Source organism: Bipolaris zeicola (genome assembly GCF_000523435.1).
Source record: "Bipolaris zeicola 26-R-13 unplaced genomic scaffold scaffold_54, whole genome shotgun sequence".
In the NCBI taxonomy this organism is placed as follows: Eukaryota; Fungi; Ascomycota; class Dothideomycetes; order Pleosporales; family Pleosporaceae; genus Bipolaris; species Bipolaris zeicola.
In genome coordinates, this window is record NW_006912103.1 from 107,889 (window position 1) to 133,711 (window position 25,823).

General features: G+C 51.2%; 11 protein-coding genes across 11 annotated transcripts; 5 read left to right on the forward strand and 6 right to left on the reverse strand.

Annotated features, from left to right (window-relative positions):
* Window positions 1–111: 111 nt before the first annotated feature.
* On the forward strand, window positions 112–965 carry COCCADRAFT_4190 (uncharacterized protein; the record flags this gene model as incomplete). The annotated part of the gene is made up of 3 exons (XM_007713037.1): window positions 112–148; window positions 200–651; window positions 699–965. The coding sequence occupies 3 exons, from the start codon at window positions 112–114 to the stop codon at window positions 963–965; spliced, it is 756 nt and encodes a 251-aa protein (XP_007711227.1).
* A 38-nt stretch (window positions 966–1,003) lies between these two features.
* COCCADRAFT_35917 (uncharacterized protein) lies at window positions 1,004–4,069 on the reverse strand (the record flags this gene model as incomplete). Its single annotated transcript, XM_007713078.1, has 2 exons — window positions 1,004–2,411; window positions 2,619–4,069. 2 exons carry the CDS (start codon window positions 4,067–4,069, stop codon window positions 1,004–1,006), a joined length of 2,859 nt encoding a protein of 952 aa, XP_007711268.1.
* A 407-nt stretch (window positions 4,070–4,476) lies between these two features.
* COCCADRAFT_93381 (uncharacterized protein) lies at window positions 4,477–4,860 on the reverse strand (the record flags this gene model as incomplete). The annotated part of the gene is made up of 2 exons (XM_007713079.1): window positions 4,477–4,794; window positions 4,840–4,860. 2 exons carry the CDS (start codon window positions 4,858–4,860, stop codon window positions 4,477–4,479), a joined length of 339 nt encoding a protein of 112 aa, XP_007711269.1.
* A 1,311-nt stretch (window positions 4,861–6,171) lies between these two features.
* Window positions 6,172–7,925, forward strand: COCCADRAFT_4193 (uncharacterized protein; the record flags this gene model as incomplete). Its single annotated transcript, XM_007713038.1, has 2 exons — window positions 6,172–6,269; window positions 6,320–7,925. The coding sequence occupies 2 exons, from the start codon at window positions 6,172–6,174 to the stop codon at window positions 7,923–7,925; spliced, it is 1,704 nt and encodes a 567-aa protein (XP_007711228.1).
* Window positions 7,926–8,297: 372 nt separating this feature from the next.
* Window positions 8,298–10,662, reverse strand: COCCADRAFT_93452 (uncharacterized protein; the record flags this gene model as incomplete). Its single annotated transcript, XM_007713080.1, has 2 exons — window positions 8,298–9,062; window positions 9,118–10,662. 2 exons carry the CDS (start codon window positions 10,660–10,662, stop codon window positions 8,298–8,300), a joined length of 2,310 nt encoding a protein of 769 aa, XP_007711270.1.
* A 325-nt stretch (window positions 10,663–10,987) lies between these two features.
* On the forward strand, window positions 10,988–11,254 carry COCCADRAFT_93393 (uncharacterized protein; the record flags this gene model as incomplete). The annotated part of the gene is made up of 1 exon (XM_007713081.1): window positions 10,988–11,254. The coding sequence occupies one exon, from the start codon at window positions 10,988–10,990 to the stop codon at window positions 11,252–11,254; it is 267 nt and encodes an 88-aa protein (XP_007711271.1).
* Window positions 11,255–12,713: 1,459 nt separating this feature from the next.
* COCCADRAFT_25441 (uncharacterized protein) lies at window positions 12,714–13,529 on the reverse strand (the record flags this gene model as incomplete). The annotated part of the gene is made up of 1 exon (XM_007713043.1): window positions 12,714–13,529. One exon carries the CDS (start codon window positions 13,527–13,529, stop codon window positions 12,714–12,716), a length of 816 nt encoding a protein of 271 aa, XP_007711233.1.
* Window positions 13,530–14,632: 1,103 nt separating this feature from the next.
* On the forward strand, window positions 14,633–15,712 carry COCCADRAFT_93483 (uncharacterized protein; the record flags this gene model as incomplete). The annotated part of the gene is made up of 2 exons (XM_007713082.1): window positions 14,633–14,805; window positions 14,866–15,712. 2 exons carry the CDS (start codon window positions 14,633–14,635, stop codon window positions 15,710–15,712), a joined length of 1,020 nt encoding a protein of 339 aa, XP_007711272.1.
* Window positions 15,713–15,850: 138 nt separating this feature from the next.
* COCCADRAFT_35924 (uncharacterized protein) lies at window positions 15,851–17,791 on the reverse strand (the record flags this gene model as incomplete). The annotated part of the gene is made up of 6 exons (XM_007713083.1): window positions 15,851–15,997; window positions 16,096–16,458; window positions 16,614–17,124; window positions 17,218–17,377; window positions 17,546–17,634; window positions 17,757–17,791. The coding sequence occupies 6 exons, from the start codon at window positions 17,789–17,791 to the stop codon at window positions 15,851–15,853; spliced, it is 1,305 nt and encodes a 434-aa protein (XP_007711273.1).
* A 3,683-nt stretch (window positions 17,792–21,474) lies between these two features.
* On the reverse strand, window positions 21,475–23,969 carry COCCADRAFT_93423 (uncharacterized protein; the record flags this gene model as incomplete). Its single annotated transcript, XM_007713084.1, has 5 exons — window positions 21,475–21,558; window positions 21,612–21,799; window positions 21,848–22,940; window positions 23,325–23,796; window positions 23,842–23,969. 5 exons carry the CDS (start codon window positions 23,967–23,969, stop codon window positions 21,475–21,477), a joined length of 1,965 nt encoding a protein of 654 aa, XP_007711274.1.
* A 543-nt stretch (window positions 23,970–24,512) lies between these two features.
* On the forward strand, window positions 24,513–25,637 carry COCCADRAFT_25445 (uncharacterized protein; the record flags this gene model as incomplete). The annotated part of the gene is made up of 4 exons (XM_007713044.1): window positions 24,513–24,789; window positions 24,853–24,954; window positions 25,017–25,385; window positions 25,432–25,637. The coding sequence occupies 4 exons, from the start codon at window positions 24,513–24,515 to the stop codon at window positions 25,635–25,637; spliced, it is 954 nt and encodes a 317-aa protein (XP_007711234.1).
* Between the last annotated feature and the right edge of the window lie 186 nt (window positions 25,638–25,823).

Below are 25,823 nucleotides of genomic sequence, written 5' to 3' on the forward strand. Positions count from 1 at the left end.
CCCAGCACCTGACACCTGACGCTTGAATCCGATATTTGTTGATGCCAATTCCGATTGATTCACCACTTGTTCTCCATACATCACCTTCAACAACCACTCTCAATCGTCACCATGGGTAGATTAGACGGCAAGGTTGCCCTTGTCACAGGTAAAAAGACAGCCTTCATCGCCTACCACACTCACTAACACCACCTCTCAGGCGGCGGCTCCGGTTTCGGAGCTGGGATATCAAAAGGCATGGCCTCTGAAGGTGCCAAAGTTCTCGTCTGCGATATCAACGCCGCCGGCGGCCAAGAAACATGTTCTACAAACCCCTCATCGCTAGCCTTCCACCAAATGGATGTGACAAAGTCAGCCGACTGGAAAGCAACTGTAGCAGCCTGCATTGAGAAATTCGGACGTTGCGATATCCTCGTAAACAATGCGGGCTGGTCGTACAAAAACAAGCCGACAACAACGGTTACCGAAGAAGAATTCGACAAAGTTTTCGATGTCAACGTCAAGGGTGTGTATCTGGGATGTAATGCTTGGGTTGACCAAGCGATTGAGAGAGGCGAGGGCGGTGTAATCATTAACATAGCGAGTGTTGGTGCTACAAGACCAAGACCAGGCCTTGTATGGTACAATGCAAGTAAAGGTGCTATCTGGAATGTACGTTCTCATACTTTCTTCCTTAAATTCTTGTTGACATGCAACAGGCAACAAAAGGTCTCGCAGCAGAATACGGCCCACATCAGATCCGTGTTGTATCCATTTGTCCCTTGATCACTGCTACGGGTCTTTTCTCTGCTTTCACTGGTATGGAAGATACGCCGGAGAATAGGACAAAGTTCACGTCCAACGTACCCATGGGACGCATCGGTGAGGTAGATGACGTGGTGAATGCGTGCATCTTCATGGCGAGCAAAGAAGCAGGTTTCATTACAGGAGTCAATCTCGAAGTAGACGGTGGACGATGTATCTAACCACCCATCCACGTTCGCTCATAGATACAATCAATCCATCACTCTTCATCTCCAAACGTCACAAAATCTTCCATCCTCACATCTTCCTCCACCTCTTCCTCGTCATCCTCATCATCCCTCTCGACGAACCACTCCTTCATCTCCCTCTGTCTCCTCTCCTCCTCCCAATCACGCGTCTTTGCCCCATCAATACGCGAATCAAGCACCACCGCACCTACCCTCTCCTCCCTCCCCATCTTGACCTGCCTACCAACCTCGACCCCCCAACCCTCCCACACCGCACCCCGCTCACTCGCCGTCATCGGCCCCCTGCTTACCCTCCACCTCTTCGTAACCCCCCTCTCCCTAAGCTCCGCCGGCGCCGCAATCATAAACCCAAACGCCTCCTTCACCTTCTCGTACGCCGCCCGATGCGCTACACCCGTTGGGTAACTCCCCACATCGCCCCCCGGCATGGGATACGACTCCAGCACTTTACACTTCCCATTTCGCACCCTTGCAGTAGCATTCTTCCACACGCCCACCGGCAAGAAGATTGCTTTGCTCAGCACGATTTCGCCGCTGCCGGGATGTACGTGGCCGAGTAGGAACGCATCGGTTTCGGGGACGTCGCCGTCGCCGAGTTTGGCGCCGCCGGGGCCGAGCGTGTTGGCTGGGAAGACGATTTTCTGGAAGTAGATTTGGATGGGGAGGTCGGAGTGGCTGGTTGCGAAGGGGGAGGTTACAAGAAGTGAGGGGGCGAGGGTGGACATGGGGGAGGGTGGGGGGATGAAAGATAGGGGGGTCGGTGCTGTGCGGTGGATGCTTGGTTGGAGGGGTTGGAGAAAGGTTGGTGGAGGGTAGGGGTGTACATTTGCGGGTAGTTGCTGTCCAGTTGTCATGAAGCCGTTGTTGGAACCATTGAAGACGGGTTGGTTTGGGAGTGTAAATGATCCATTTGATTGTCCACGGTCGGGTGCGTATGTGTCGTGATATTGCTGTGCAAATGTGGGTGGTGGAACTGGAAATGGTAAAGCCGGATCAACAGAATAAGAAGGCGCATGATACTGCGCAGGTACATATGATTGCTGGTCGTGAGGCTGATATGGTAATGAGAGACGTTGGGGCTGATGAGGTGCAGGTAGCCTGGGCTCATATGTAGGTAGATATGGGAGATTACTATTCAGAGCATTTGAACCATTGAAGCCATCTGGCTGGATTGTCTCATCAAATATGGAAGATGAGAAAGCATGACGATAAGTGCCTTCGCCAGATGATTGCGTTATGAAAGGATCGTATTCTGCAAAGCCCCCAGACAACTGATGCTGAGGTCTGGCATTGTAAGCTTGTGAAGGGGGAACACCAATGTACGGAATGAAATTTGCGGTGGGTAAAGTCATTGAGTCTGCATGATATGGCGTAGGAGTCGTATGAGGCATGGACATTAGGTGTGGGAAATCAGGGTGGCTATGTGTCTGCTGATGTACATCCGGCTGTTCTGTAGGAAGAAGAAACGCTTGGTTGGTTTGTACGGCAGGGTTGGGAGGGTATAACTGCGGCAAGCTCAGTTGTGGAAGACTGGGAGGAGGCGGTGGCAGTGGTCCAGAAAGCATACGCAATCGGTCGCTTGCGTCGCCATTATCGTCATCGTCATTAGATTCATGGCTGTTGGACATGTTCTCATCCTCCGAAGCACTTGTCTGAGATCCTCCTTCTTCACCGACAATGGTACGACGTTGTGCTGGACCCGAGAGAACATCCTCCAAGTACCTGGCTACCGTCTCTCTATCCTTTGCTCGTTCGAAGAGCTCACTTTTCATCATGCCCACCAAAGGCTCAGGGACTATGTTGATTTTTTGGTCAGTTTTGTCTGTGGCTTGCTGGATCTTGCGCAACATCTGTGCGGCCATATCCTGACGAGGAGGATATGACGGCGTCGCAGGAATCAGCGGAACCCCCGATGCTTCTTCAGACGTTGCATTATTTGCAGCAACTCGAGCCTCAACGGCCAGCCTGTCACTGATAGCGATTTCCCTCTGCTTCTTTGCGTACTGTTCCTTCTCTTCAAAAACTTTTTGCGCCATTTGTGCATCTCTCTCGTAGTTCCTCAGACCCTCTCCTCCAGTTGAAGGAGTATCCTTAACATTCTCTTTCTGACATCGGTTGTAGTCCCTTATCTGTTGCGGGGTGACTCCAGCTTCCATGAGCATGTAAAAGGCGCGCTGTCGTGACTTAAAGCAAGCAGCGTAGTACTTTGTACGTTTTTGCGAATCTTGAGGAATGTTGATCAATGGCGGCAAAGGTTCGTCCAGCTTTGGTGGTTGGATACCAAAGTGCACTTCGCGGTATTGTAGACGTTCACTTTCTTCTGCCCTGCGCTCTAGTGTTGCTAGATCTGGTTTGTTTCGCATCTTCTTGGTAGGTGAGTTTTGGGTAAGTTCTTCTGTGTTATTATGCGTTGGTGTCTTACCACCTGCTTTATTCTCTCCATCTTTGCTCTCTTCATTTGCTTGCTTCATTTTCTTCTTGATGTCCTCTGGGACCATGAGTGGGTGATGCTCAAAATCCCACAAACTCGGAATCTCTCCATGCAATGCCGCTTTCAGCGCCCTCCCATCTCCCTCGTAGTAATCGATCCACCGGTATAAGAATTCGATAAAGTTAGGCACCACAGCGCTGTTCACCTGTATGATATCGACTAGGATTCTCAACATGTCTTCCTCGTGCATCAGTTCTGGGTCTAGGATGCGGGGCCGGACTGTGATTGGGGGTGCGCTGTGTCGCGATCGCTGCGCAGTGGGCAGGTTTGGCTGTTCTTGATCGAAACGAGGCTTCTTCCGGGAGTGCGGGTTGACCGAAAGCTGACGAGCTGCAGTTTGATTCACATTCCACTGCACGTACCAAGTCCATAGTTCTTTGCCCGTCTCCCTTGCCTTGCGTTCTGTAAAGTCTTGTAGAAGTGCGAGGAAGATGGCATGGTTTGTATCCATACTGTAGACGACAGGGTTTTGCGTGTATCTTTCATATGGTATGATCATGGGAAGTGGTTCGACATTACCAACTACATCCTGTAGCCTAAGATAGCGATCATCGAAGAGGTCGAGGACCTTGCCATGAGAGGCCATGCTGTAGCAAAAGCAAGCAAGGCACTCGTTGCAAGATGAATATTCTTGGGTGCAAAGAAAGCGGGTTTGACAGGCGAGAGGTCCTGAGCGAGAGGTGACGGGTAGTTAGAGCGCGATCTTGCGTTGCTACGCAAACGCAAGGGAACAATAGCAGTGAACGGAGCGGGGAAGGTGAGTGTGGAACTGAGAGGTGAGAATGGAGCGACAGGAAATCTTATAGACAAGCTCTGCCTGCACGAATTGTTGGACATTGTGCGGATATTCTTCAGGAAACAAATCTATACCTGCTCTTTATTATAAGAGGCCCTCCGTATTTGTACACGTGCAATTGGGGTATCGCAGCAGCAGCGCATGTGCCCTACGCCTGCACCAGGCATGCATCAGGTCTATTCTAGCAGTTTGTTTGCTCATTTGGTGCTGTCCTTAATTTTCTGCAGAATGACGCTTGCCCTGTCCTCGACATCCTCGCGCACTCTCCTCCAGTCTGTGTTGTACACCTTCTTGACACCCTCCTCGAGGCTCCTGTTCCAGCGGTCTTTTGCCATCTCCGCCAACCCTACTGGGGCCTCCCGACTTGTCGGCTCTGGCTCTGGCTTCTTGGGCTCGTAGAACTCGGCAAGCACCCGGCGCTGTTGTCGTAACAAGGCGGCTTGCGTTGCGCGGTTTTGTGTGTGCAGCGATATTGTGAGATATAGGACCGCGGATGTGAGGGTGACGCCTCCAAGCTGCATTGGTTAGCCGAGAAGATGTCGCAGAGACATAGTACGTACGAAGCCGGTGGTGAAGCCCATGGCTAAGCTGCAGCAATTCGTGGGCGCAACGCTTAGGGAGTCTTTACTGAGGTACGCAAAAAGGCAATGCCTCTACAATTCGGCGTGCGAGAACTTTCCGAAGCACTCTGGAAGCTTGGGGCTACTCCTGTGCACGGGAGCGGGGATGGTGGTCGATATGGAGGAAAGTCGGCTCGGGTGTGAGGTCAGCGTTGGGGATCGCGACATGCCAGGAATGGCCAGTTACCGAAAGGGGTAATTTCTGGCAAAACCCGTCGATTACCTGGGAACTCAGTACCATGAGATTTCAGCCGCTGTACCATGACTATACCTAATTAGGCCCGATTTTCTGCCCCTCAAGCATTTTGTCTAGTTTTCACCTCGAATCTAAATCTGTTCCTCTCGCATGGCCTTTTTCCCTATATATTTTCGAGAAAACACAGGTAATTGTCCCAAGATTGAGAGGAGATGATGATGACGCTAACCTGTAAATGGTGAAGCCTGTCCTAACTAGGTATAGCTGTTGCTTGATAAAGCGAGCTGCACCATGAGAAATCCATCTAGGTAAGAGCTAAACCTATATGGTACGAGTCTATGGCGTAGTAGGTCTTTCCTATGGTCGGACGAGGTGCATTCTTCCTTGACACATCAATGCCTACAATTACCAACCTGTTGTACGATATCAACCCGCCATTTCAATTCTGATCAGATACAAGATGACCAATACACTACTACAAAGAGCATGGCTTACGCACATCACTGTTCACCTTTGAGATTGTAGCGTGGTACAATGAGCAAAGTCCGGTCATTCTCCGTTAGTTATTGTATATAAACATGCAACAAAAGACACTCAGTATCCCTGCTAATCATCTTCTGTTGTCTCGAAAATTGACATCGAGTACTCCGTCTTGTGCAACGCAACTAAGAGCGAGTGCACGCATTGCTCTAGCCAGAACTATCAGTCTGCTCTGTATATGTAATAATATGGAAAGATGTGTAGTATGTAAGACTCAGCACCAGTTGCCGACACCAATCTTCAAAACCCATTTGCGAGACAGATGCCTGTGGGCAAAATACATGGTTTGTGACGAGGCTGTCAGTCACGTGAACAGGCGTTGCCGCGTCGCGTGGTTTGTCGTCTGTGCGTTATGTTTTGCACGCAGTGACGCGATGTTGGTGCCTGATGGGACGATAGCGATTGATGAATAACGACGATTTTTGAACACCACAAACTACGGGCATACTTCAGACGATACGTTGGTCTTGTTATTTGATAACACCTATCCTTGATCAAACCAGTGCCCAGCTCTTATACACAATATACTCGCTACAATGGGCCCCGCCCCGCCTGGAAGCCAGGCAGCCCCTCTACCCACAAATCTACCCTTTCGTCTCGTGAGCAAGACCATTGGACAAGGCGCATACGCCTCGTCAGTCTCCATCTTCAGGCTGTCAAGCCCTCCTGCTAATGTCGCCTCAGGATCCGCAAAGCCGTACCCCATAATGCCCCCAAACCCGTCATCGCCATCAAGTTCATCAACAAAGAACATGCCCTGCGCACCGGCCGCCTCACTCCGAAGCAGATCAAGATGGAAATTGTATTGCATCAGCATCTTGGTAAACACCATAACATTATCCATTGCCTGGGCTCCGGTGAGGATGCACTTTGGACATGGATAGCCATGGAACTGGCAGAGGGAGGCGACTTGTTTGACAAGATCGAAGCAGACGAGGGCGTTGGTCAGGATGTGGCACATCTGTACTTCTCACAGCTTGTTAGTGCCGTCGCGTACATGCATAGCATGGGCGTGGCACACAGAGACATCAAGCCTGAGAATGTGTTGCTGAGTGCCGAGGGAGACTTGAAGCTGAGTGATTTTGGACTGGCAGCCCTGTTCAAGAAGGATGGACAAATACGGCTTTGCAATACTGTTTGTGGTTCGCCACCCTATATTGCACCCGAAATCGTCAGCGGGAGACGAAGCAAGAGGGCCGATGTCTTGGACGTGGGATACGAGGCCAATATGTGCGACATTTGGAGTTGCGGTGTTGTACTGTTCGTTCTTCTTGTCGGAAATACGCCATGGGATGAACCCACGATGCGATCGGAAGAGTTTAGGGAATACGTCGACACTGGAGGCCATACGACTGATGAGCTGTGGGCTAAGCTTCCGCCTGATATTGTCAGCTTGCTTCGAGGCATGCTCAAGGTCGATCCAAAACAACGCTTTACCCTGGACGAAGTGCGTACACATCCTTGGTTCACACGCAAGAACCCATACTTGACGCCTTCGGGACGGAACGCCAACCCAATTGGTCTGGCGACACAAATGCTTTCCCATCTACGCATCGATTTCACGCGACCACCCACCCAATCCCAACGCGGATTCTCGCAGGACGACGGCGATGCAATGGACATTGACACAGACGACGATCCCCGTCGTTCCAGCGCCATCCATATTCTCTCCTCCACCCAACCCGAAACCCCCTCCGGCGACACACCGTTTGACTGGGAACGCCCACCACGCCTCGCAACTCACGACGGCATGTCTGCCTCGCAACCCACCACAACCGGCCACGCAGCCATATACCACCCGGAAATAAGCTCGACACCCTTCCTCTCGCAACTCCCATCTTCAACTCAAGACGCCCTATCTCAAGACCCCAGCATGACCCAATTCAGCTCTCAACCCGGCGTGCCCCTAACCTTCACGCAAGCCGCCCGCAAATTTGCCGACATCCTCCCTTCCTACTCCATGGCCCGCTTCATATCCCCTCGTCCCTTGTCGCTTCTCCTCCCCTTACTCCTCGCGTCTTTGAACCGTCTCGGCGTCCCAGCTCCGTCCTTTTCCGCCCTTCAAATCGAAGAAGCAGAGCAGCTCGGCAGCGCAAGTATACGAGTCAAAATGGCGGATGGACGGCGTCAGGGACTCAATGGGCATGTGGTGGTTGAGAAGGCCGTGTATGAGGGCGCGTGGTATTGGGAGGTCAGGTTTGTCAAGGCGAGTGGGGATCCGCTAGAGTGGAGGCGGTTCTTCAAGAATGTGGTGCTCTGTGTCGGGGATGTGGTATTACGGCCGAATTAGGGAGGGGATGGTGCGAGGGATTTTGTGTAGTGTATGATAAAGTGGTGGTTTGAGCATTTTTTTTGTATGGTAATGTCTTAGTGGGTGGGTTGTAATGAACGGATATGGGTATCGGAATTTTGTTTTAAGTAAACCATAATATATATCACAGCGTAGTTCAAGAAAACGTTTCTTTTCATTCCTATTTTTTTCTTTTCGTCTCTTACAGAAAAGGAACATCGTCACGGAAGTTTCATGTCCAACCTCAAAAAAGTAAATACGGAAATCCGAATAGGGGAATATGATTTCTCTACATCAAACAGACTAACAATAGCATTACTCATTAAAAAAAACGGTGACAAAAGATGGCGTCGCATCCGTTCACTCAAAAATCTACATCATCACAGCGCTAACAAGCACCGCCACAACACCGACCACCACCCCACTAATCCTCACACTACTCGCCGCATCCTTCTGGCCACTGCCGCTACCCGGCCTCTCACCATCCGGACTACTCTGCGGGCGATCCTCCGCCTTCAGCTCCCCAGGACCATAAGGCTTATACCCACCAGACAACGAACTCTTATGTCCCGTGCTGCCCTGGACACATTTGCTGTCATCCTGAAACGCATCCCAGGCCTGCTTCCACGCGGCATCAGGATCGAAAAACGTTTCGGGCGTGTAGAAAATCTTGCAATCGCTCGCTTCGTAGATGTACTGCAGCGGGGTACCAGACGCATCGCCCTTGCGGACCTGATCTTGCGATTGCAAGCGCGAGGACTCGTCGCCTGCGCGTGTCGTGATTTGCGGGGTGTTGGCGATACCTGAGAGGACGGAGTCTGTGGCTGAGAAGGCGGAGAGGTCGGCGAGGGAGCTGAGGTTCAGGGCTACCTCTGCGTACATTTGCCAGTAGAAGAGGGGCGTGACTTCGCCGCCTTTGCTGCCGGTGACGGTTTGGATGGGCTTGTTTTCTGGGCGGCCGCCGACGGTGACGGCTTTGACGCCGGCAATGTTTTTGAGTTCCTCGTGGAAGGAGGCGCACGAGGAGCCGCAGAGGGCGTCGGTGTACATGACGATGTTGGAGGCGTTGAAGGGGGTGGGGCGCGTGCCGTTTACGAAACGGAAACCTGCGGGGAGGATAGAGAGTTCGTCTGTGTACTGCGTTTTTGTTAGTTTGAAAAATATCACGGGATTACATAGCTCATGGCCTTACGTTGTATCGCATAGTCGAAGTAAAGCTGTCGCCATTTAGGTTCACAGGTCCGTTGAAGTCATTCCAGTCCTTGAAATCGGCTCCATCGCTGTTGAGGAAATGCCACCAAGACCAGTACCTGTAAATGTTGCTGTTCTCAATATCACTCCTTGTGAAACGAGTAAACGTCCTCGCCTTGGAAGGATCGCCCCTAATCTCATTGACAGCATCGCCAATCTTGAGAAAGGCCTCAGTCGCCCTGTACCGTTGTGCAGAAAAGGGCACCATTTCAGGGAAGAGCTGCATGAAGACGTCCAAGAGGAGATTGGTGTTGCCGCCACCGTTTTCACGCAAGTCGATGATGAGTTTTTGCTTGTTGTCGCTGACGCAGCTTTCAAGGAATCTGGCGACCACGGCCTGGAATTCGTTGTTGAAATCCGTCTCGTCGATGTCAGAGCTGGGGTTGCTGAACGAGATAATCTTGAGCACAGCGACATCGTCATAGCCGTTTCCGTTGAGGTAGTATCCTGCTACAACTTGGCTTTGTGATTCGACAACAGCTTCTGCATAAGGACTAGGGATAGTCTGGCGCTTGTTGCGGAGGTGGTAGATACCAGTAGGAATACGGGGAACGGGGTCAGGAGCGCTGGGAGAGATGACATAGTTGAGACTCGCGGGGCTTTTTGGCCCTTCACTATCTGTCTCTGGCGAACCGGTTGCGGATTTCGTACTGGCTGTGGCTGGCTGGGCAAAAAGGCGGCCTGTACAGAATGCGTCGAAAAAGGATGGTCCGTCGGTCACACCGGTAAAGTCTTCCTCTGATCTGGCAATGTTGGTAACAGCGACTGTTGTACCGTTCGCCCACGTGACCTCTGTGCTGTTGCCGTCGTATTTGCTCTGTATCATGAAGCTACCAGGGTTGTCCGTATCTCCTTTGGCCATCATTTTGTTGATCAAGCCATCCGAATCAATGTACTGTGACCATGAGACAGATAGGAGGAAGGCATAGGGGTCTTGACCATTAAGCTTGGAAATCTCGGAGACATCTGAGCTACCTTGAGCCAGAGCCAAGACGTCGTCGGCAACGTACAGCTTGGGCAGTGATTTGCCGTCCTGGGAAATGGAAGCCACATTAAAGGGACGGAGGAATTTGAAAACCTGGAGTATGTCGGGTCTGTAGTTGAAATGGAAGTTGCCAGTTCGAATTGTGATGTTCTGAATGGCGAGTTGGACAGCGTACTCGGACGAAAACGAGTCAAGATTGCTTTTGATGTTGTCGAGTTCCGCCTCGATATCTAACGGACCCCACTCCCAATCATCTCCTGGATTCTTCAGCCATGCAAGTTCTGACTGGAATTGCCATATGTTTTTTAATTCGTCGAGGAGAAGGCGATTGCCTTGGACGTCAACAGGGACAGATTCGAGACACTCGAAGGCGGCTTGCGCCTCGATATTGGTGGCTCGATCCAACTGAGCGGCAACAATTGCGCAAGGCTCAGAGGAAGATTGAGCTGCAGCCCATGCTGCGGAAGCCACAAGCAATACGCCCTTGAGCATATTGGACATGCGGAGGTGGAAATCGACAAAAGTACAGCAAACAAGGGTATCGGGCAATGTCGAAGCAACCAAATAATTAAACCCCAAAAGAATGCCGCTGAAGGGCAGAAGAACAAGAGTATGTGAATAAAAGGACACTAGCCGCTGGGGCTGTGAAAAGCTCTAGGATGAATCGACGTCTAATCTGAAAGGCTGCAGCATGGCGCCTGACCTTGAACGAAAATAGAGGAAGACAGAGGCGCCACTCGGATTACTTTTGTTTCCCAGATAGGCTGCCGGTCTGCCTAAAGTGCAGATTGACAGGAGACGCCTCTTGCACTATGCCGTGGGGGGTATGGGGCGTGCTAGTAGACTATTCGTGCGCCCGTCCGTTGTTCAGCTTAGGGGATCCACATGCACCAGCCACTTTCGCTTCGCTCTGAATGAATTGTCCTCCAGTCAGTGCCTGGAGCGCTTGTCACATACCACTTGGCGGTACGGGCCTTATCCCCAGATTGTTGCTGCGCGCCGCATCTTCCTTCTAACTCTTGGCTCAAACACGCGATTGCATCATAGCCATTGCTGGATCAACTCACCGGCCGATCTTCCCCTGTTCCCCTAGGGGAAAGAAGAAGTGTCGGTCGGCTTCATTCCCGAAAGAAGTCGCTGTGGTACTTAGCGCTGGTCCGCGAATTTTCCTTCATGTCTTCGGCTCTTCACGCCCTTCCGAGACAAAGGGCTGGGCATGCGCCAAGCGTGGCACAGGAAGTAGGCAAGCCAGCAACGCCAGGCGCTGTTGTTCTGACCGGTCGCGCCCGTCGCGTTCGACTATACCGTGTTTGAATGAGAGAGTCAACAAGAACTGTGTCAAGGCTGTCGAGCTGGTTCGAATGCGCTGTCATTGGGGGCCGCGCCGACGTGGTGCCGGCACAGACAAGAGCTTGCTGGCGCCATGCCAAGGTATTTTGCTCAGCTTCCAGGGTATCACAGCATGCACGAGACACCGAGAATACTTCATCTCGTGCATGCTGCAGGAGAAATCGCTAAACAACGCCTTCATGCGTTAGGCCGACTGCGCGATTACTTGTGAATGTAGCTTCGTTGTGCAAGTCAACAGGTATCGTGCCGGACCTGCGACTAGCCAAGCCTACAAAGAGCCTCATCGGCCTGTCGAACAAGGCTCCTTTGTCTCACGTCAAGTATGACAACATCAGCATTTTACGTAGATCCATGCCTGAGGCGTTCCGGCCCCCAGCCAGGCCGAAGCAAAGAAGTATGCATGGCTTGACAACAGGATGATTCTTAGAGGGGTACAAGACCAATCACAAAACAGCAGCCTCATAAGGATGCCTAAACAACCCGCGACCAAGCCACCTTATACTCAGCATCGAACCCACAAAATAAGTACGCTGATGATGGAGCTTTGATTAACGTACGATAGGCAAAGCATGCCTGGATATGTTCTGGCCCCTAAAAGCCATGACTCTTCACCCACCAACACCTTGTGCTCGTTGGATACGCAACGGCAGCTGACGAAAAGACTAAAGTCATCACTGGACTGGGATCTCTGTATGTTCCCTACTCAAAAAAATATGTATAGGCATGTAAATGTGCACACAATTCTGTATGTCAAGGCTGAGCAGGTGCAACTCTGTCAAAGTGCCTGTGCATGACGCTGATACCCTACCTGCAATCCACATAGTAAAAGATGTAACTTCATCGTCCAGTGTACTAGCGCATTGATCCTCCTGGGAGAAAGAAAGAGACACTACAAGGGGATTTATTTGCTGGGTATCTTGGGACCACACAACAAAGTGACCGTCTATTCCTTAACGTAGGCAGTTGCAGTATGAAGCGTTGATGTGTTGACTTATCATCATGTTCGATTCTGTACGGATAGTCGTCTTGTGATGTTTGTGGCATTATCTAACACCGTGCTAAAAAAAACAGCAATTCAGCAAACAAGGCCAAATCTCAACCCCATGGGAAGATTCGTTCCTGCAGTGTTTGCAAAGTACTGGTGTATCCGGAGACTATGGGCACATCCATACATCCTTCTCAAGACTACCGAGGACGACGACCTATGTTGATTGTGACGTCTCTGAAGTTTGTGCCGCTAGACCCAACCTATCCTCAATCACGCCTACGATTTCCCTCCAATCTTTCATCGCACCGCCTCCTATATCTCCACATGCCAACTCTTTCTCCATTGGCTGTAGCACTTCAAACCAGCCTCCATTCTTGACGCCCCACTCCTCTTCCAAGATGCGCACTTGTTTGCTTGTAATAGGCTGATACCACATTGCCGTGTTCATACTTGGTGCGACTAATATCCTTTTCTTTTGTATACCCTCCTCTTGCTGTGGCCACTTCACGCCCGGTATCCTCCTCACAGGGTCAATTAAACCAGTGGTGTCCCAGGCACGAACGACGGAGAGAAGAAGGTTGTCCGACCAGCCTTGGGTAATTTTAGCGAGTTCATTGGCGCTCAAGGGAGCAATAACCATAATATGGGCCCATCGCCGTAGCTCTATATGTAAGATCTTGTTGCCCCGCACCCATGGCTCTCTCCACTCGTCCTCGTCAAAGTATATTCCCTGTACATTTGGCAGGGCCTCTATATCCTCTAGTGAGGGCTGTTCTCCACTCTGGCCCTGCAAGAAGTTTGTCGCGGCAGCCGTGAATATAAGCCGTATTTGTACGTTGGGGTGCTTTGCAAGCGCATTGATTATGTTTGGTATTTTGATGGTCGCTACCGATCCTGAAGCACACAAAAGGACATGTATCTTGTCATCATGATGGTCGAAGGCAAACGGATCGGCTTCTGGTGGATCTCGTACTTGATGTTGGACAGGCCGAATATTGAGGGGTTTGAGGTCGCGTATGTCGGCAGTCATGATGCGCCGCTAGATGTTAATGCGGTATGCTGTTAGTGTATGAGCAACGGCATCTGCAGCGTGGATGTCGAATCTCTGTAGCGTGACGGCTGCATTACAAATGCCTATCACCATGTCATAGCGGGACAGTTGATGTGAAGTTTAGCAGACGCTAACTCGCTTAGTATCGGATCACCCTCTGCAAGGTGTGTCAGCACTCTAAGAGCAACCGTCCTTTCACGTTCAACACGAACATCACAATATATGGCAAGCAGCACGGATGCGTTTTCGTGCAATCAAAACACGTCTGGCGTTTACACTGACACGAACAATCTTCCCGTGAAACGGACAAAAAATCATCGTTCGGAGAAAACTCTTATCTCCGTTTCTTCCAGTCTTCAGTACTGAGTTGGTGCAGATGCACCAGGATTTTTCAATAACACATGTGGCCAACGAATGATTGCATTGCTTCAACAGAAGCCTGATTTGTCAGGAGTGACATGCCAGCCCTTGTTTCCCCTACAAACGTGTTGCGGAATAAGTAAGTACGCACCCAGACAAGAAATTGGTTAAATCCGCTCCTAGAAGTCTGCCACAGCTAGTACAGCTCTGGCGCGCATACTAGCGTATCTCAGCTCCGGGTTCTATCGAATGACAACAAGTTTTATAGTACTCTTTCAACCGCATTGGCTCTAAAAGGTGGCTCTCATCCAATAGAAACCGATTTTTATTTCGACAAATACCCGCTTATACATCCCCCTACTATCGGAAATAACCGAGCTTATGTTGGAGTAGGGCTACATACTATGACTTCTTGAAAGGCAGGGGTGCTGTGTGTTTCTGGATTTTCGGACTTAACCCATCCCCCGCACACTCCGCGCCTGCTTGCCATCATGCTGTAAGGCCACCCAAACCTTATGTACCAACAAGCACTATACTTGTGGCTTCGTCCGTTTCTCCACGTAATCCCTATTATACTTCTTTTCGAACGAGAAAATTTGGCCGTCCAATACCACTGCCTGGTGCCAAGAAATATATATATATATATATATGGCTGAGGAAACATCTTGTCACAGCACGCATCAACAATATCAGTACTCAAACAAATCTTCATACAATTCAAAATGTCTCTTCCCACCGCTCCTCTCGGCCGCAATGGCCCCCAGGTTAATCGTCTGGGATTCGGCCTGATGGGACTGTCCACGGCATACGGACCACTCAAACCAGACAGCGAGCGCCTAGCTCTCCTCGATCATGCTTACGAACTAGGAGAACGTTTCTGGGACACTTCTGACATGTGGGTCTACTGAGAAGCTTTACATCGTCCCCGATCTACAAGTGCTAACATCACCTCTAGGTATGGTGATAACGAACCCCTGCTCGGAAAATGGTTCAAAGCCAACCCATCCAAGCGTGCAGACATATTCCTTGCCACCAAATTCGCCATCAAAGATGGAGGCGCCGGTGGAATTGATTCTTCCCCAGAATACGTCAAGGTTGCCTTTAAGAAATCACTGGAGCGCCTGGATACTCCATACGTCGATCTCTACTACTGCCACCGCGTGGACCAGAAGACACCCATTGAACTTACCGTAAAAGCCATGGCCGAGCTTGTCAAGTCCGGAAAAGTAAAGCACCTCGGACTTTCCGAAGTCAGCTCAGACACCCTGAGAAGGGCACACAAAGTCCACCCCATCGCCACCGTGCAAGTCGAGTACTCACCCTTTGCACTCGAGATTGAAACCGAGCAGACCAATCTACTCAAGACATGCCGCGAGCTGGGCGTCGCCGTCGTCGCCTACTCGCCACTCAACCGCGGCATGCTGACTGGTGCCATCAAGAGCCCCGATGATTTCGACGAGACCGACTTTCGCCGCATGTCACCTCGATTCAGCAAGGAGAACTTCCCGAAGAACCTGAAGCTTGTCGATCGCATCGTCGAGATTGCAACGGCAAAGGGCGTTACGCCAGGACAGCTGACACTCGCATGGCTCATGGCACAGGGCGACGACATCTTCCCCATCCCAGGTACTACGAACCCAAAGAGACTGGAGGAGAACGTGGGAAGTCTCAAGGTGCAGCTTACGGAGAAAGAGAAGAAGGATATTCGAAAGGCGTGCGATGAGGCTGAGGTTGTTGGTACAAGGTACCCTGAGTCGTTCATGCAGACTTGTTACGCTGATACTCCGCCTTTGGAATCGTAAAAAAATGGTACGGCAAAGAACGTGTTACTTGATTTAGCACCTCTCACATCTATATCCTTATAGTACACGCGTTTCTTGTACAGTTCCATAGCAAAGAACAACACACAAATCTTAACAAAATAAAAAAAACATCATTTCTCAAGCTTGCTCTGCAATTCGCGTGATAAGACCATTCTGCCTTATGAAGCCCGCATTCCACGTCTTCAAAGGACCATCATGTGCCATGTATATATCAAAATTCCGCAGCGCCTCTGGAATGAACTTGTACATCTCCGCCAGAGCAATCTAGAATTTCACACGAGTCAGCATATCAATATCCATAACCCTTTGTCTTTCCACTTATACGATAAAAAGCAAAAAAAGGTGATCAGGTCTCAACTTACATTCTTCCCAACACAAGTCCTCGTCCCCGCCCCAAACGACAGTAAATTCTTCTCCATCTCGAAATTCCTCGCTTGGCTCTCCAACCACCGCTCGGGCCGGAACTCTTCTGCATCGTCCCCGAAAACCTCGGTGTTGAACTGAATCGTATGCGGATTAACACCGACGACGTAGCCCGAGGGGATATTCTGGCCCCTGAGCACGATACCCTGCGGCGGCGCGACACGAGGCAAGCTAAAGCCCACAGTGGGGAAAAGACGCAACGCCTCTTTGATACACGCACCGATATACGGGAGATGCTTTACTGTTTCGTTGTAGGAAACCGGGGCGCTGGGGAGATGGTTTTTTTGATTTAATTTCCTCGACTGCGAGATGCATGCAGCGCGGGTTCTTCATCAGAGGGTAGAGCACAGAGTTCATGGTTGAAGCGGTGGAGTCGGAGCCTGCCATGAGACCCGCCCAGGACTCGAGCGTGACGTCGCGGTGCGTGAAGCCTTTATTCGGCGCCGCCTGTTTTAACTATGTGGAGTAGCTGCGAGAGGATGTCTGGGCGTGAATCCTTTTCCTGGGTCGAGCGCTCCATGCGGAGTTGGGTTTGCTGCTTTGCGGCGTAGGTGGTGGCTTGGATTGCCTGGAGGTGGCCGAGGGTGCCAGGGATGAAGATGGAGAGGAACATGAGGGCTTTGCGTATGTAGTTTGAGGCGGCGGCGATGACGTAGATGAAGGGCACGGCTTTGTCCAAGGCGTTGAGGAAGGAGCCTACGTCGCCGCCCGTCTCGAGGTAGCCAAAGCGGCGGCTGAAGAGGACGGGGCCGAGGACGTCGTGGGGGTAGAAATTGATCCATTCACCTAGATTGATTACTTCTTTCTTTACAGCGAGCTCTCGTACTTGCTTCGTGAATAGAGTGATGCATTCATCGATCGCAGGTTCGTTTCTCAGCACACTACTCATCTGATAGGCTGACGAGACGATCTTGCGGCGCTTTGTATGTTTCTCCTCATTCGTTTCGCTGAAAAGATCGGCATTTTCACTGAGACCTTTGGGGAGTAAAGATATGGTACCTGCGACGGACATGCAGTGTCAGCGGTTATAATTTCAGAGATTTACTATGATAATGGCTTACCAGTCGGTCTTTGGCAGAGGACTATGCGAAGAGTAGATAAGAGAGATTACGCTTGCATCAGCACAGCTCACTTCTTCTGGAGCAATGCATATGAGCGGTCTGTATTTCTTATGAAGTTTGTTCTGCGCGACTTCCAGGTCGCCTCGGAGCATGCGGTACACTGTGATCAAAGTAAGACTTAAGCTTGACTGAGCTACGAAAGAGGTTTGACTCTTCAGCAGAAATCAATAGAAACACTTATTGGCCATCTGTTAGCATTGGCTTCATGGTGTCAAACAGAAAAGACATTACCTCGTCCATGTTCGGGAAACTGCAGGCCATAGTGGACCAGGTACACGTGCAAGTGGATAGAGTGTGCGACAATAGATGATCCAAATAACCCAATAAGCAACGAATGCCCCAAAAAAAGATAGGCCACTGTAGTAACAGATATGATACTAAGTACAGCCATTCTAAACTGTTGTGTGGGGTTTGGATTAGTCAAAGAAGATGTTGACGCTGTTGACGCTCTCTTATAGTGAGGGTACAAGAGCACTTACTATGGCGGTATGCCAAAGGCTGGTATATTGGCCATTAACAAGGGAGTGTTTCAAATTGGAGTAGACATATGTATACACTGTATCTAGGGTAGCTTCCGCTGAAAGCCTGATGTCTATCTCTGATTAATAAGTTGAGTCTCTCGGACACCTGATAAAGTCGGAGATAACGTCGCCCAACACCACCAGTATCATTATACTCGTCCTTCACTTAGTCGTAGTCAAGATAGAGTGTGTGTATCTATCAAGTCTAATTTTATTGAAAATAATAATGTGGTCATGTTGATATTTCGCAGTAAAAATTGCTTTCTCCATGTAAAAAGAATAGTCCGATTATCATTTTCAGCGTATCTACGTACAAAACATGTACTGGTAGCCACAGTAAATGAGCTTACCGCTAGTAGCAGTAGCAAACTGCTTCGTCTCATGCTATACTGTATCAAATCTTATTGCTTACAACTCTAACTCTCACTACCTGCACTCTAGACATGTCACTGGTGCGCTCCCCTGAACCCAACCAAGAGGTTCGATCTGGTTCGATCTACTATGGAGATAGGCCAAGTTATTGTGTACAACCCACTAAACATGGATGTAACACAGGTAGGGTTAGGGGGAGTAAGATCTATACTGTGTACAGCGTAGCTCCCGTTAACAGCCAAGTGTTTCTATATTATAAATCGGTGATAAGAGTCGGACGAAAGGACAGCCTAATTATCATTTCCAGCGTCACCACGGACGAAACGTCTGCCGGTATTCACAACATATAAAACAACATCGCGTACGGCATGTGCATAGCTCTACATGTGTAGTGTGTACTGTCACGAGTTGCCCTTTTGGTACGTGCATGGGCTCGCGTATTTGGTCCGTTTCCGGTCAAAGACCCTGTCGATCACCATCAAGCGAAAAGGTCGACGGGTATGACTTAGCGAGTGTGGAACAATTCCGCAGCGCGACTGAGACATGGCAATTGTGACAAGGGTAGACACGATATGTAATGAAGTCATGCTCGGAGACGGGACTTGGAAGTAAGTATTGATATGATGTGAACAGGACAAAGTCTCCTTCCAAAGCGTGCGAGATGACGCGGCAAAAACAGGGCCTGACGTTGCTTTGGCCGATCGTCTACTCAAGTAGATGAAGATGTAGGCATGGTATGTAGTCATCAAACCTACGATCTACCGTCTACTAGTACCGACCACCTACGTACGTACCTATGTACCTTCCCAACTCTTTGCTGCTGGGGTGTGGACTCTTCGCCATTTTCGGTGCAACTAGTCCTTTTGCTTACGGACGTAGTACGTAGTACTAGGCCGTGTGGTACCTTCGGAAACAAGTCCGTAGCCGCCTCTCGCAGTGCATGACAAACACGGACATTCCAACTTGCTCAGCACGGCAAAACCTCCGAGTTTTTCCATTCCCGCAGGGCTTAACACTAACGTTTCTTAATGCCCCCTTACCTCTGCCCGCTTTTTTTTTCCTCTCTTCGCGCTTCCCAAACTTCCGGGATTGTAACCAACGAAAAATGACTCTCGTCTCGCCACACCACTCCAAAAGGTAACCATGTGGCCGCCCAAAACCCAATTTTTTTTCCCTCTCTTTACTCAACCTTTCTAAGCACGTTTTTTTATACGGCATAATTGGGCCCCCCCACCCCTACCCTCTCTGACCCTTAAACATGCAGTACGACCGAGTGCACCTCGTACCGTTGAGCCTCTAAGGATGCGGATGTCTGCATATGTTACACACGCTCGGTCTGATGAACCGTGTATGGAAAACCCTAATCTTAACACCGTGTAGCGACGAGGAAGGATGGCGGGAGGTGTCTCGGGTGTTTTTCTCCAACGGTCAGCAGACATGTATGTACCATGGGTGGTTTGTGTAACCCACCCGTAGAGAGAGTGTAGATCTTTTTCAGAATTGAGCAAAAAAAAAACATCGTACGACTCGACGTTTGGTCATCCATGTATTAGATCGGGTTCAGGTGTGTGGATATGGCTCGGGGAACGGGGAAAACATCGAGCCCACCCAATGCGGCAAGTGGAAGCGTTGGGCAACGAACGGGGGGGCGCGCAGATCGGAGATTCAGCCCTTCCTTTGTGGACGGGGCATGTGATAAGTAATCACCATGTTGTGTGGCAGTTTCACTACTACAGGCACGGTTACATACATACGAAGGTACGAAAAGTATCCGTAAAACCCAAGGCGGTTTTATAGTAGAAAGAAAGAAAAAAAGAAAACCCCGCCGTTAACGATGAGCAATGCTTACCATCCGATCGTCAAAAGGGTCATCTGTCTTTAAATCGTGGCAAAAATGTTATCGCACCCTTTTCACCGCGCACCACCCGCCTCTGGTTAAACCAATCTCCGCGACGGGCAAAGACAATACCCCAAAAACCCACGTTTTTTTCTGTTCTTCCCCAATTGCCCTTCTTACCAGACCAGTGCAATGCCGAGGTCGATCCTCACGGGTCCGGGCAAATCCGCGCCAACCATACATCGCGGAGTCTTGTCCCACTCTCTTCGAAGGGACCCTATATCACCCCCCAAAAAAAACCAAAAAGGGGCCCCACAGAAGATGCTTTCGGGGTCATGCACGAGCCCGACAAAAGAAAGCCAAAGACGCGTATATACTTACTAACTTACTATATGGTATAGTATCTTTGTGGTAATGCCCATTTTACGTATACGAGTTAGGGACCCCCTTCGGGCACTCGCGGAGTAGTGACGTTCACTTGAACATTAACTTTTGCGGGGAGGGGAGGGAGGGGGGGCCACATACTTGTGACAAAGACGCATTGTAGAGAAGTAGGCCGAGTGTACCGAGCATTGGCAGGGCCCAACGCGAACGCCACGCCACGCGAGATTGATGGAGAGATTTCCGGAGTAAAGTTTGAGGGGCTCGAGGTGCATATGGGTGTGACTGATCGCGTGCGATGATACACTAATCAAAGAGCGCTACCACTCGACAGCAAGGACTACCCTGGAGAACACGATGTAGGTGAACGCGTTGGGAAAATATCATCATGAGTTCTTCTATAGAGTCAGACAGGGTATCTTGAAAAACCCCCAATTAGGGTACAGTAGTGCTGTTCAAACCGTCCATCATTCCTGCAGTCCCTGTTTCCTGCGTCCCGTATGCAACCCCCACCCATATACCGCAATCCAATGCAGGGTGTTAACCACATGCTCACCCGGATGCCAATGGTGTAATGTCCGGGGGGCTGTGAAGGATATACTAGTTACATCATCCAAATGCGTCGATCGTCGTCGGGTGGACTCGCTTGTATGCAAATAAGGCGAGGGCGACCGAAGGAAGGAAGGAAAGCCAATAGATCAACCAGTAGAGTTGAGCAATCTCAATGTCTTGGTCGCCATTTCAGCGTCCACTGGAAGCGAACAAAATCTCTCAGCTTAGCTTGCAAACATGAAAAGACATGGATCGCAGATAGCAACCCTATTGTAATCGAACCGGAGAAGAAGAAAAAACCGAGAAAGAAGTAATGATAAAAGAGACAAGAAGGCAATCTTACAAACAGCCGCCCTATGCTAACGTTTTTTTGTTTTGGCCTGGAAGCCCACAGAACGCCACAGTCTGCGACTGGATGCATGGAGTAGGAGAAGCGATGCGATGGTCGACGAAAAGGGTGTCGGAGGAAGAATAAAAACGACTCAGGATGAGCCAATGGGCCGGATAGTGTTTAACGGATTGGGACAAGTTCGGTTATGCTGAGGCGGCAGCGGCGGCGTCTAGACCACGTAGCTGAGGTGCATATTTGGGGTGCTTGATGAACTTGGGTACCGAATCCTGACTGGGGTTAGCGGTGGGCTAAAAAGAAGGCAAGTACAGGAGAGACTTACACTGGACATCAGCTTGAAAATGGATTGTTGTGCCTTGTCAAAAAGCGAGGCAACTTCGTTGAGACTTTGCAGCATAGCGGCATCATCTCCAACAGCACGTGTCATGCGAGTGGCTAGCTGCGTACGAAGGCTGTGGTCAATGTTGAGCTCGTTAGGTGAGCCAGGCGCCAAGAATGCATTGTACAAGCCTGTAGATGGTTAATGCGTGGTCATAGAATAGGAATCCTCAAACTCACCATAAGCGGCAGCGAGTGTTTCACGAATGATCTCGACCTTGTTTTCCCCCTTTTCGTTGACGGCATCCTTGTACTGCTTGTTGAACTGCTGGACCTCGAGGAAGAAGGAAAGGTTCTCCTCGCACATGGTCTCCTTGAGGAACTCGCGGTATAGAAGACGCCAGGACGGGTTGCGGATGATGACGTTGGTGCGGTTGCTGTTGGAGTCACGAGTAAGACCATCTCTCGTCTTGACTGCCATGTCTCCACCTGATGGTACCTCCTCGAGGAGCCATCCTGCTACACGCTCACCGTGGTTAGTGATGTAGTAATGGACTTGCTTTGATGGCTGGAATTGTTGATCAGAGTTGCGAGGATCGACAGGAGCAATGAGCTTGAGCTGCAAGAACAATGATCCGACCTCAACAGCCTCGCGGGGATCAACCATGGTGGAGCAGTCCATCAGCCACTGTGCGGCATTGCGGCCGTTGAATGTGTACTCGTACTGACGCTGCGAGTTTGGTCGGTGCTTTACCAGCTTGACGCCAATGTCGCACTTTGAGAACTCATGTATCGAGTCAGAGTCTGACTGAGTCTCGTTTGCAGTGGTACCAACGAAGCGGCGGAAAATGATCTCGACAGTCTGCTCGTCGTGATGTAGCTTGTCCGTTTCTGTGTTGCGCTCCAGGACGACGAGTTGGCGTGGGTTTCTGTTGGACTCAATTACAGCCCTGACATGAGCTGAAGCAATACCATTGCGTGTGCAGAATCGCTCGAGAATGTGAATACCCTTGGGCGTAAGCTGCCAGACAGAGCTCTTGTTCATGAAGTCAGTTTTGCCTTCTACCGATTCGATGAACTTTGCTTCTAGGAATCTCTGGCAGACTGAGCGAGCCATTTCCTTGGCCATGGAAAAGGTGGTGGTAGTGGTTGTGGTAACGACACGTGATGAGTCCTTGGGGTCTGGCATGCGGTTGGATTGAGAGAATTTGAGGGATCCGAGGTTGGTGATTGCTTCATCTGATGTGAAGGTGTAATCGATCATCCTAAAGCGCACTCGGTGGGCTGAGAGGGGAAGCGAGACCATTAATGTTGCGAAGAGATCTTTGAAATCCTGTGTTGCGGGTTAGTTGAGTTTTTTTTTGAATTACTTGCAATCCAACAAGGCTGAAAAAGGCACAGCTGCTCACTGCCCGGCAGTTCAGTCGAAGGCGATAGCCAAGCCATTGTGATTCTGACAGAACATTGCTCGCTTCACCAGAACCGCAGATGCAACGGAGAGTGCTTATCACAGTCGAATGGCTGATACATTTTTGGCCATGACAAAGACAATAGCGTCTAGAATGCTCAGTGGCTTCTTCAGTGCGAATGAGCCTTTTTTTTACTTTGGCGGACCAGAGGTGTTAACTTTGGCACCCGTCCACGTGGGCCAGCCACGTGGTGGGCTCGGCAAAAACAGCGACCGAGAGGATCAACAGTAATAGACTATGGTACTCACTCTTGTGTATGGCCGCTCGTCGTCCGTCATGCGGAGCAGGCGTGAACTTGTTTGATGCATCTTGTCGGGTTTCTGTGCTCTCAGTCTCTGTGGGTGGCGTAGTGTGGTTGTCGCCTCTTGAGCAATGACGTCGCCGTCGCGGTGGGTGGTGGGAGCAGGCTCTCGGGCGGCTGCAAGATCAGGAGCACGGGCAATGGATTGGGAGGGGCGTGGAGCGCCGGTCGGGTGGAAGAGCGAGTCTGCGGGGCTCTTGGAGGCGGACGAGGTGGAGGGCGAGCGGGCTAGTTCGCGGCTGCCTTTGCGCAGCAGAGGAAAGCGCGAGAGGGTGTAGCGGCGGGCGTGGTTGATGGAGCGGGACGAGGACGAGGACGAGGAAGGCGGGGGCCGATCGCTCCTGGCTGCTGAGGAGGAGAGGGAAAGAGGGTCGGCGGGAGCAGAGGCAGGTGCAATGGGGTGGTGGTCGCGGACGTCTCTGTGGCCGTCGTCGTGTGGTGGTTGTGATGCGGCGGCGGCGGACGAGGCGGCGGCGGCAGCGGGGGAGGGCTCAGGGTGGGTGTCGAGGGCGGTGGTGGCTCGGTTTGGGCTGTCAGGCACAGGAGAGACAGACGGTGGAGAGGGAGGGAGCGAGGTGGTAGGGAAGGGCATGCCGAGTAGAAGATGTTCGCGGAGAGGTAAATCGCGGGCCTCGCTCGCTGGAGGGCAATGTGTGGGTACCCTAGCTGGGATTGGCCTTTGTCTCTGCCGCTCGAACAGTCGCTCACACCGCCGTGCTAAGACAGCTAAGAGAACCTAGCACGGCGCCGAATTAGCCCTGGACCCGAGCCATGACAAAGGCTCTAGCCACGCCCGCCTCCTAGTCGCATACGAGACACATGGCCGCCTGCACGTCCGCCGACCATGGGAATACAGCACCTGGCCGTGGGCTTCCACGAGGCATCCCTGCCCTCTGCCGCCCCCTGTCCAGGCCTGCGAGACGCTGTCCACGGCCTCGCCACAGGGGGTCCGCTCCAATGGGTCCTCTTACTTACTTAGTTGCTAAGTACTATCGTCTGGATGTATCAATATCTGTACGTATGTATGTATGTATGTACGTTGTATACATGTATACATGTATGCTGGATGTACGTATGTACATACAATAAATCATGTGCACATGTACCAACACGCTACCTGCCTTCCCTGTAGGTAATGTATATACAGTACACACATATGTACACCCACACCCATACACCCTCTCAAATCACCGCACGCAGCCACGCGAGACGACCCAAAGACGCCGCCGCTGCTCTGTTGAGAGGGCCCGTCTCTCCCACCACATGGCCTGACATAACCCAGCTGCCTGTCCGCTCTGCATCGCCGTTGCTCCCACCTTGCCAGGACCCGTTCCCGCGTAACCTTTGTGCTGGCCAACGACCCTTTAGCTCGCTCGGCCCACGACGCCGTGGTGGTACACTCGACTACAGTAGTTAGCCTGCGCCCCCCCTTCTCTTCCCTCTCTCTCTCTCTCTCTCTCTTTGGTGTGTACAAGACGACCCACGTCCACACGCGACGCCTCCCCGGAACATTGTTGCTCACACGGCCAAAACGTGGCCAAGTACAGTTGACGGCGCAACCTTGGACGCACGCACATGTAGGTGGGTAAGTAGATACAGACACATGTAAGTGTATGTAAGTATGGACGTACGTACCCAGACGCGGTCAGCGTGGCTGCATTGCTCGCCATGCAACAGGCGCCGGGCTTGTCGGCCAGACTCGAATGGTTGAAGACAAGGCGTGCCCAATCACACCTTGGCCTGCACCACAGCAACCATGCATTGTCGTCATCACCTCTGAGCAGACTCGGCAGATCTGCGCCCTATCTACCTCATGGGCGATCAATGCCTGATTGCGAGCTTGGAACACTGCCAGTGGAGATTGTCGTGTTTCCCAGCCTGCAGCCTGGAGAACAGACGATGTGCCGCCATTCCACGTGTGCAACCCCACCTCAAGGCCCTCACGCCCAACGCCTCGTCGGCCTGCCATGCGAGACATGCCTCCTTGGCCACACGCATCTGCATCCATGTGCATCCATGTGCATCCACCTACTGACATTACATGTATTACATAGGCCCACACGCCTGCCCGTGTAGTCCAAGTCTAAGTAATCGCCCTGGACCCTTCATCCTTCCCGACTCCTCGTGCCTCTCCCTCTCCCTCTCCCTCTCCGCCGTCGCCAGCCGCTTGCCTCTGTCGCCCTCGGCATCGCTCGGACTAATCACCGACCGCTCGCAGCGTCATCACCACAAGCCTCGGACGCCTTCACGCATGCGGTGAGTAAGCAGCGGGCTGCCCATCTCTTCGGACCCGACCACCTATCGCACCTATCATATCCCGGACCGCGCCACAGTCGCCCAAACACTGTCCATCTCTCAGGGCCGTGACCATCTGAGCGCGAGGCTGCACCACACGGCCGGAAATAAACACCCACAACCCACTTTGGGTTTCAGGGCTCCCGCGGGG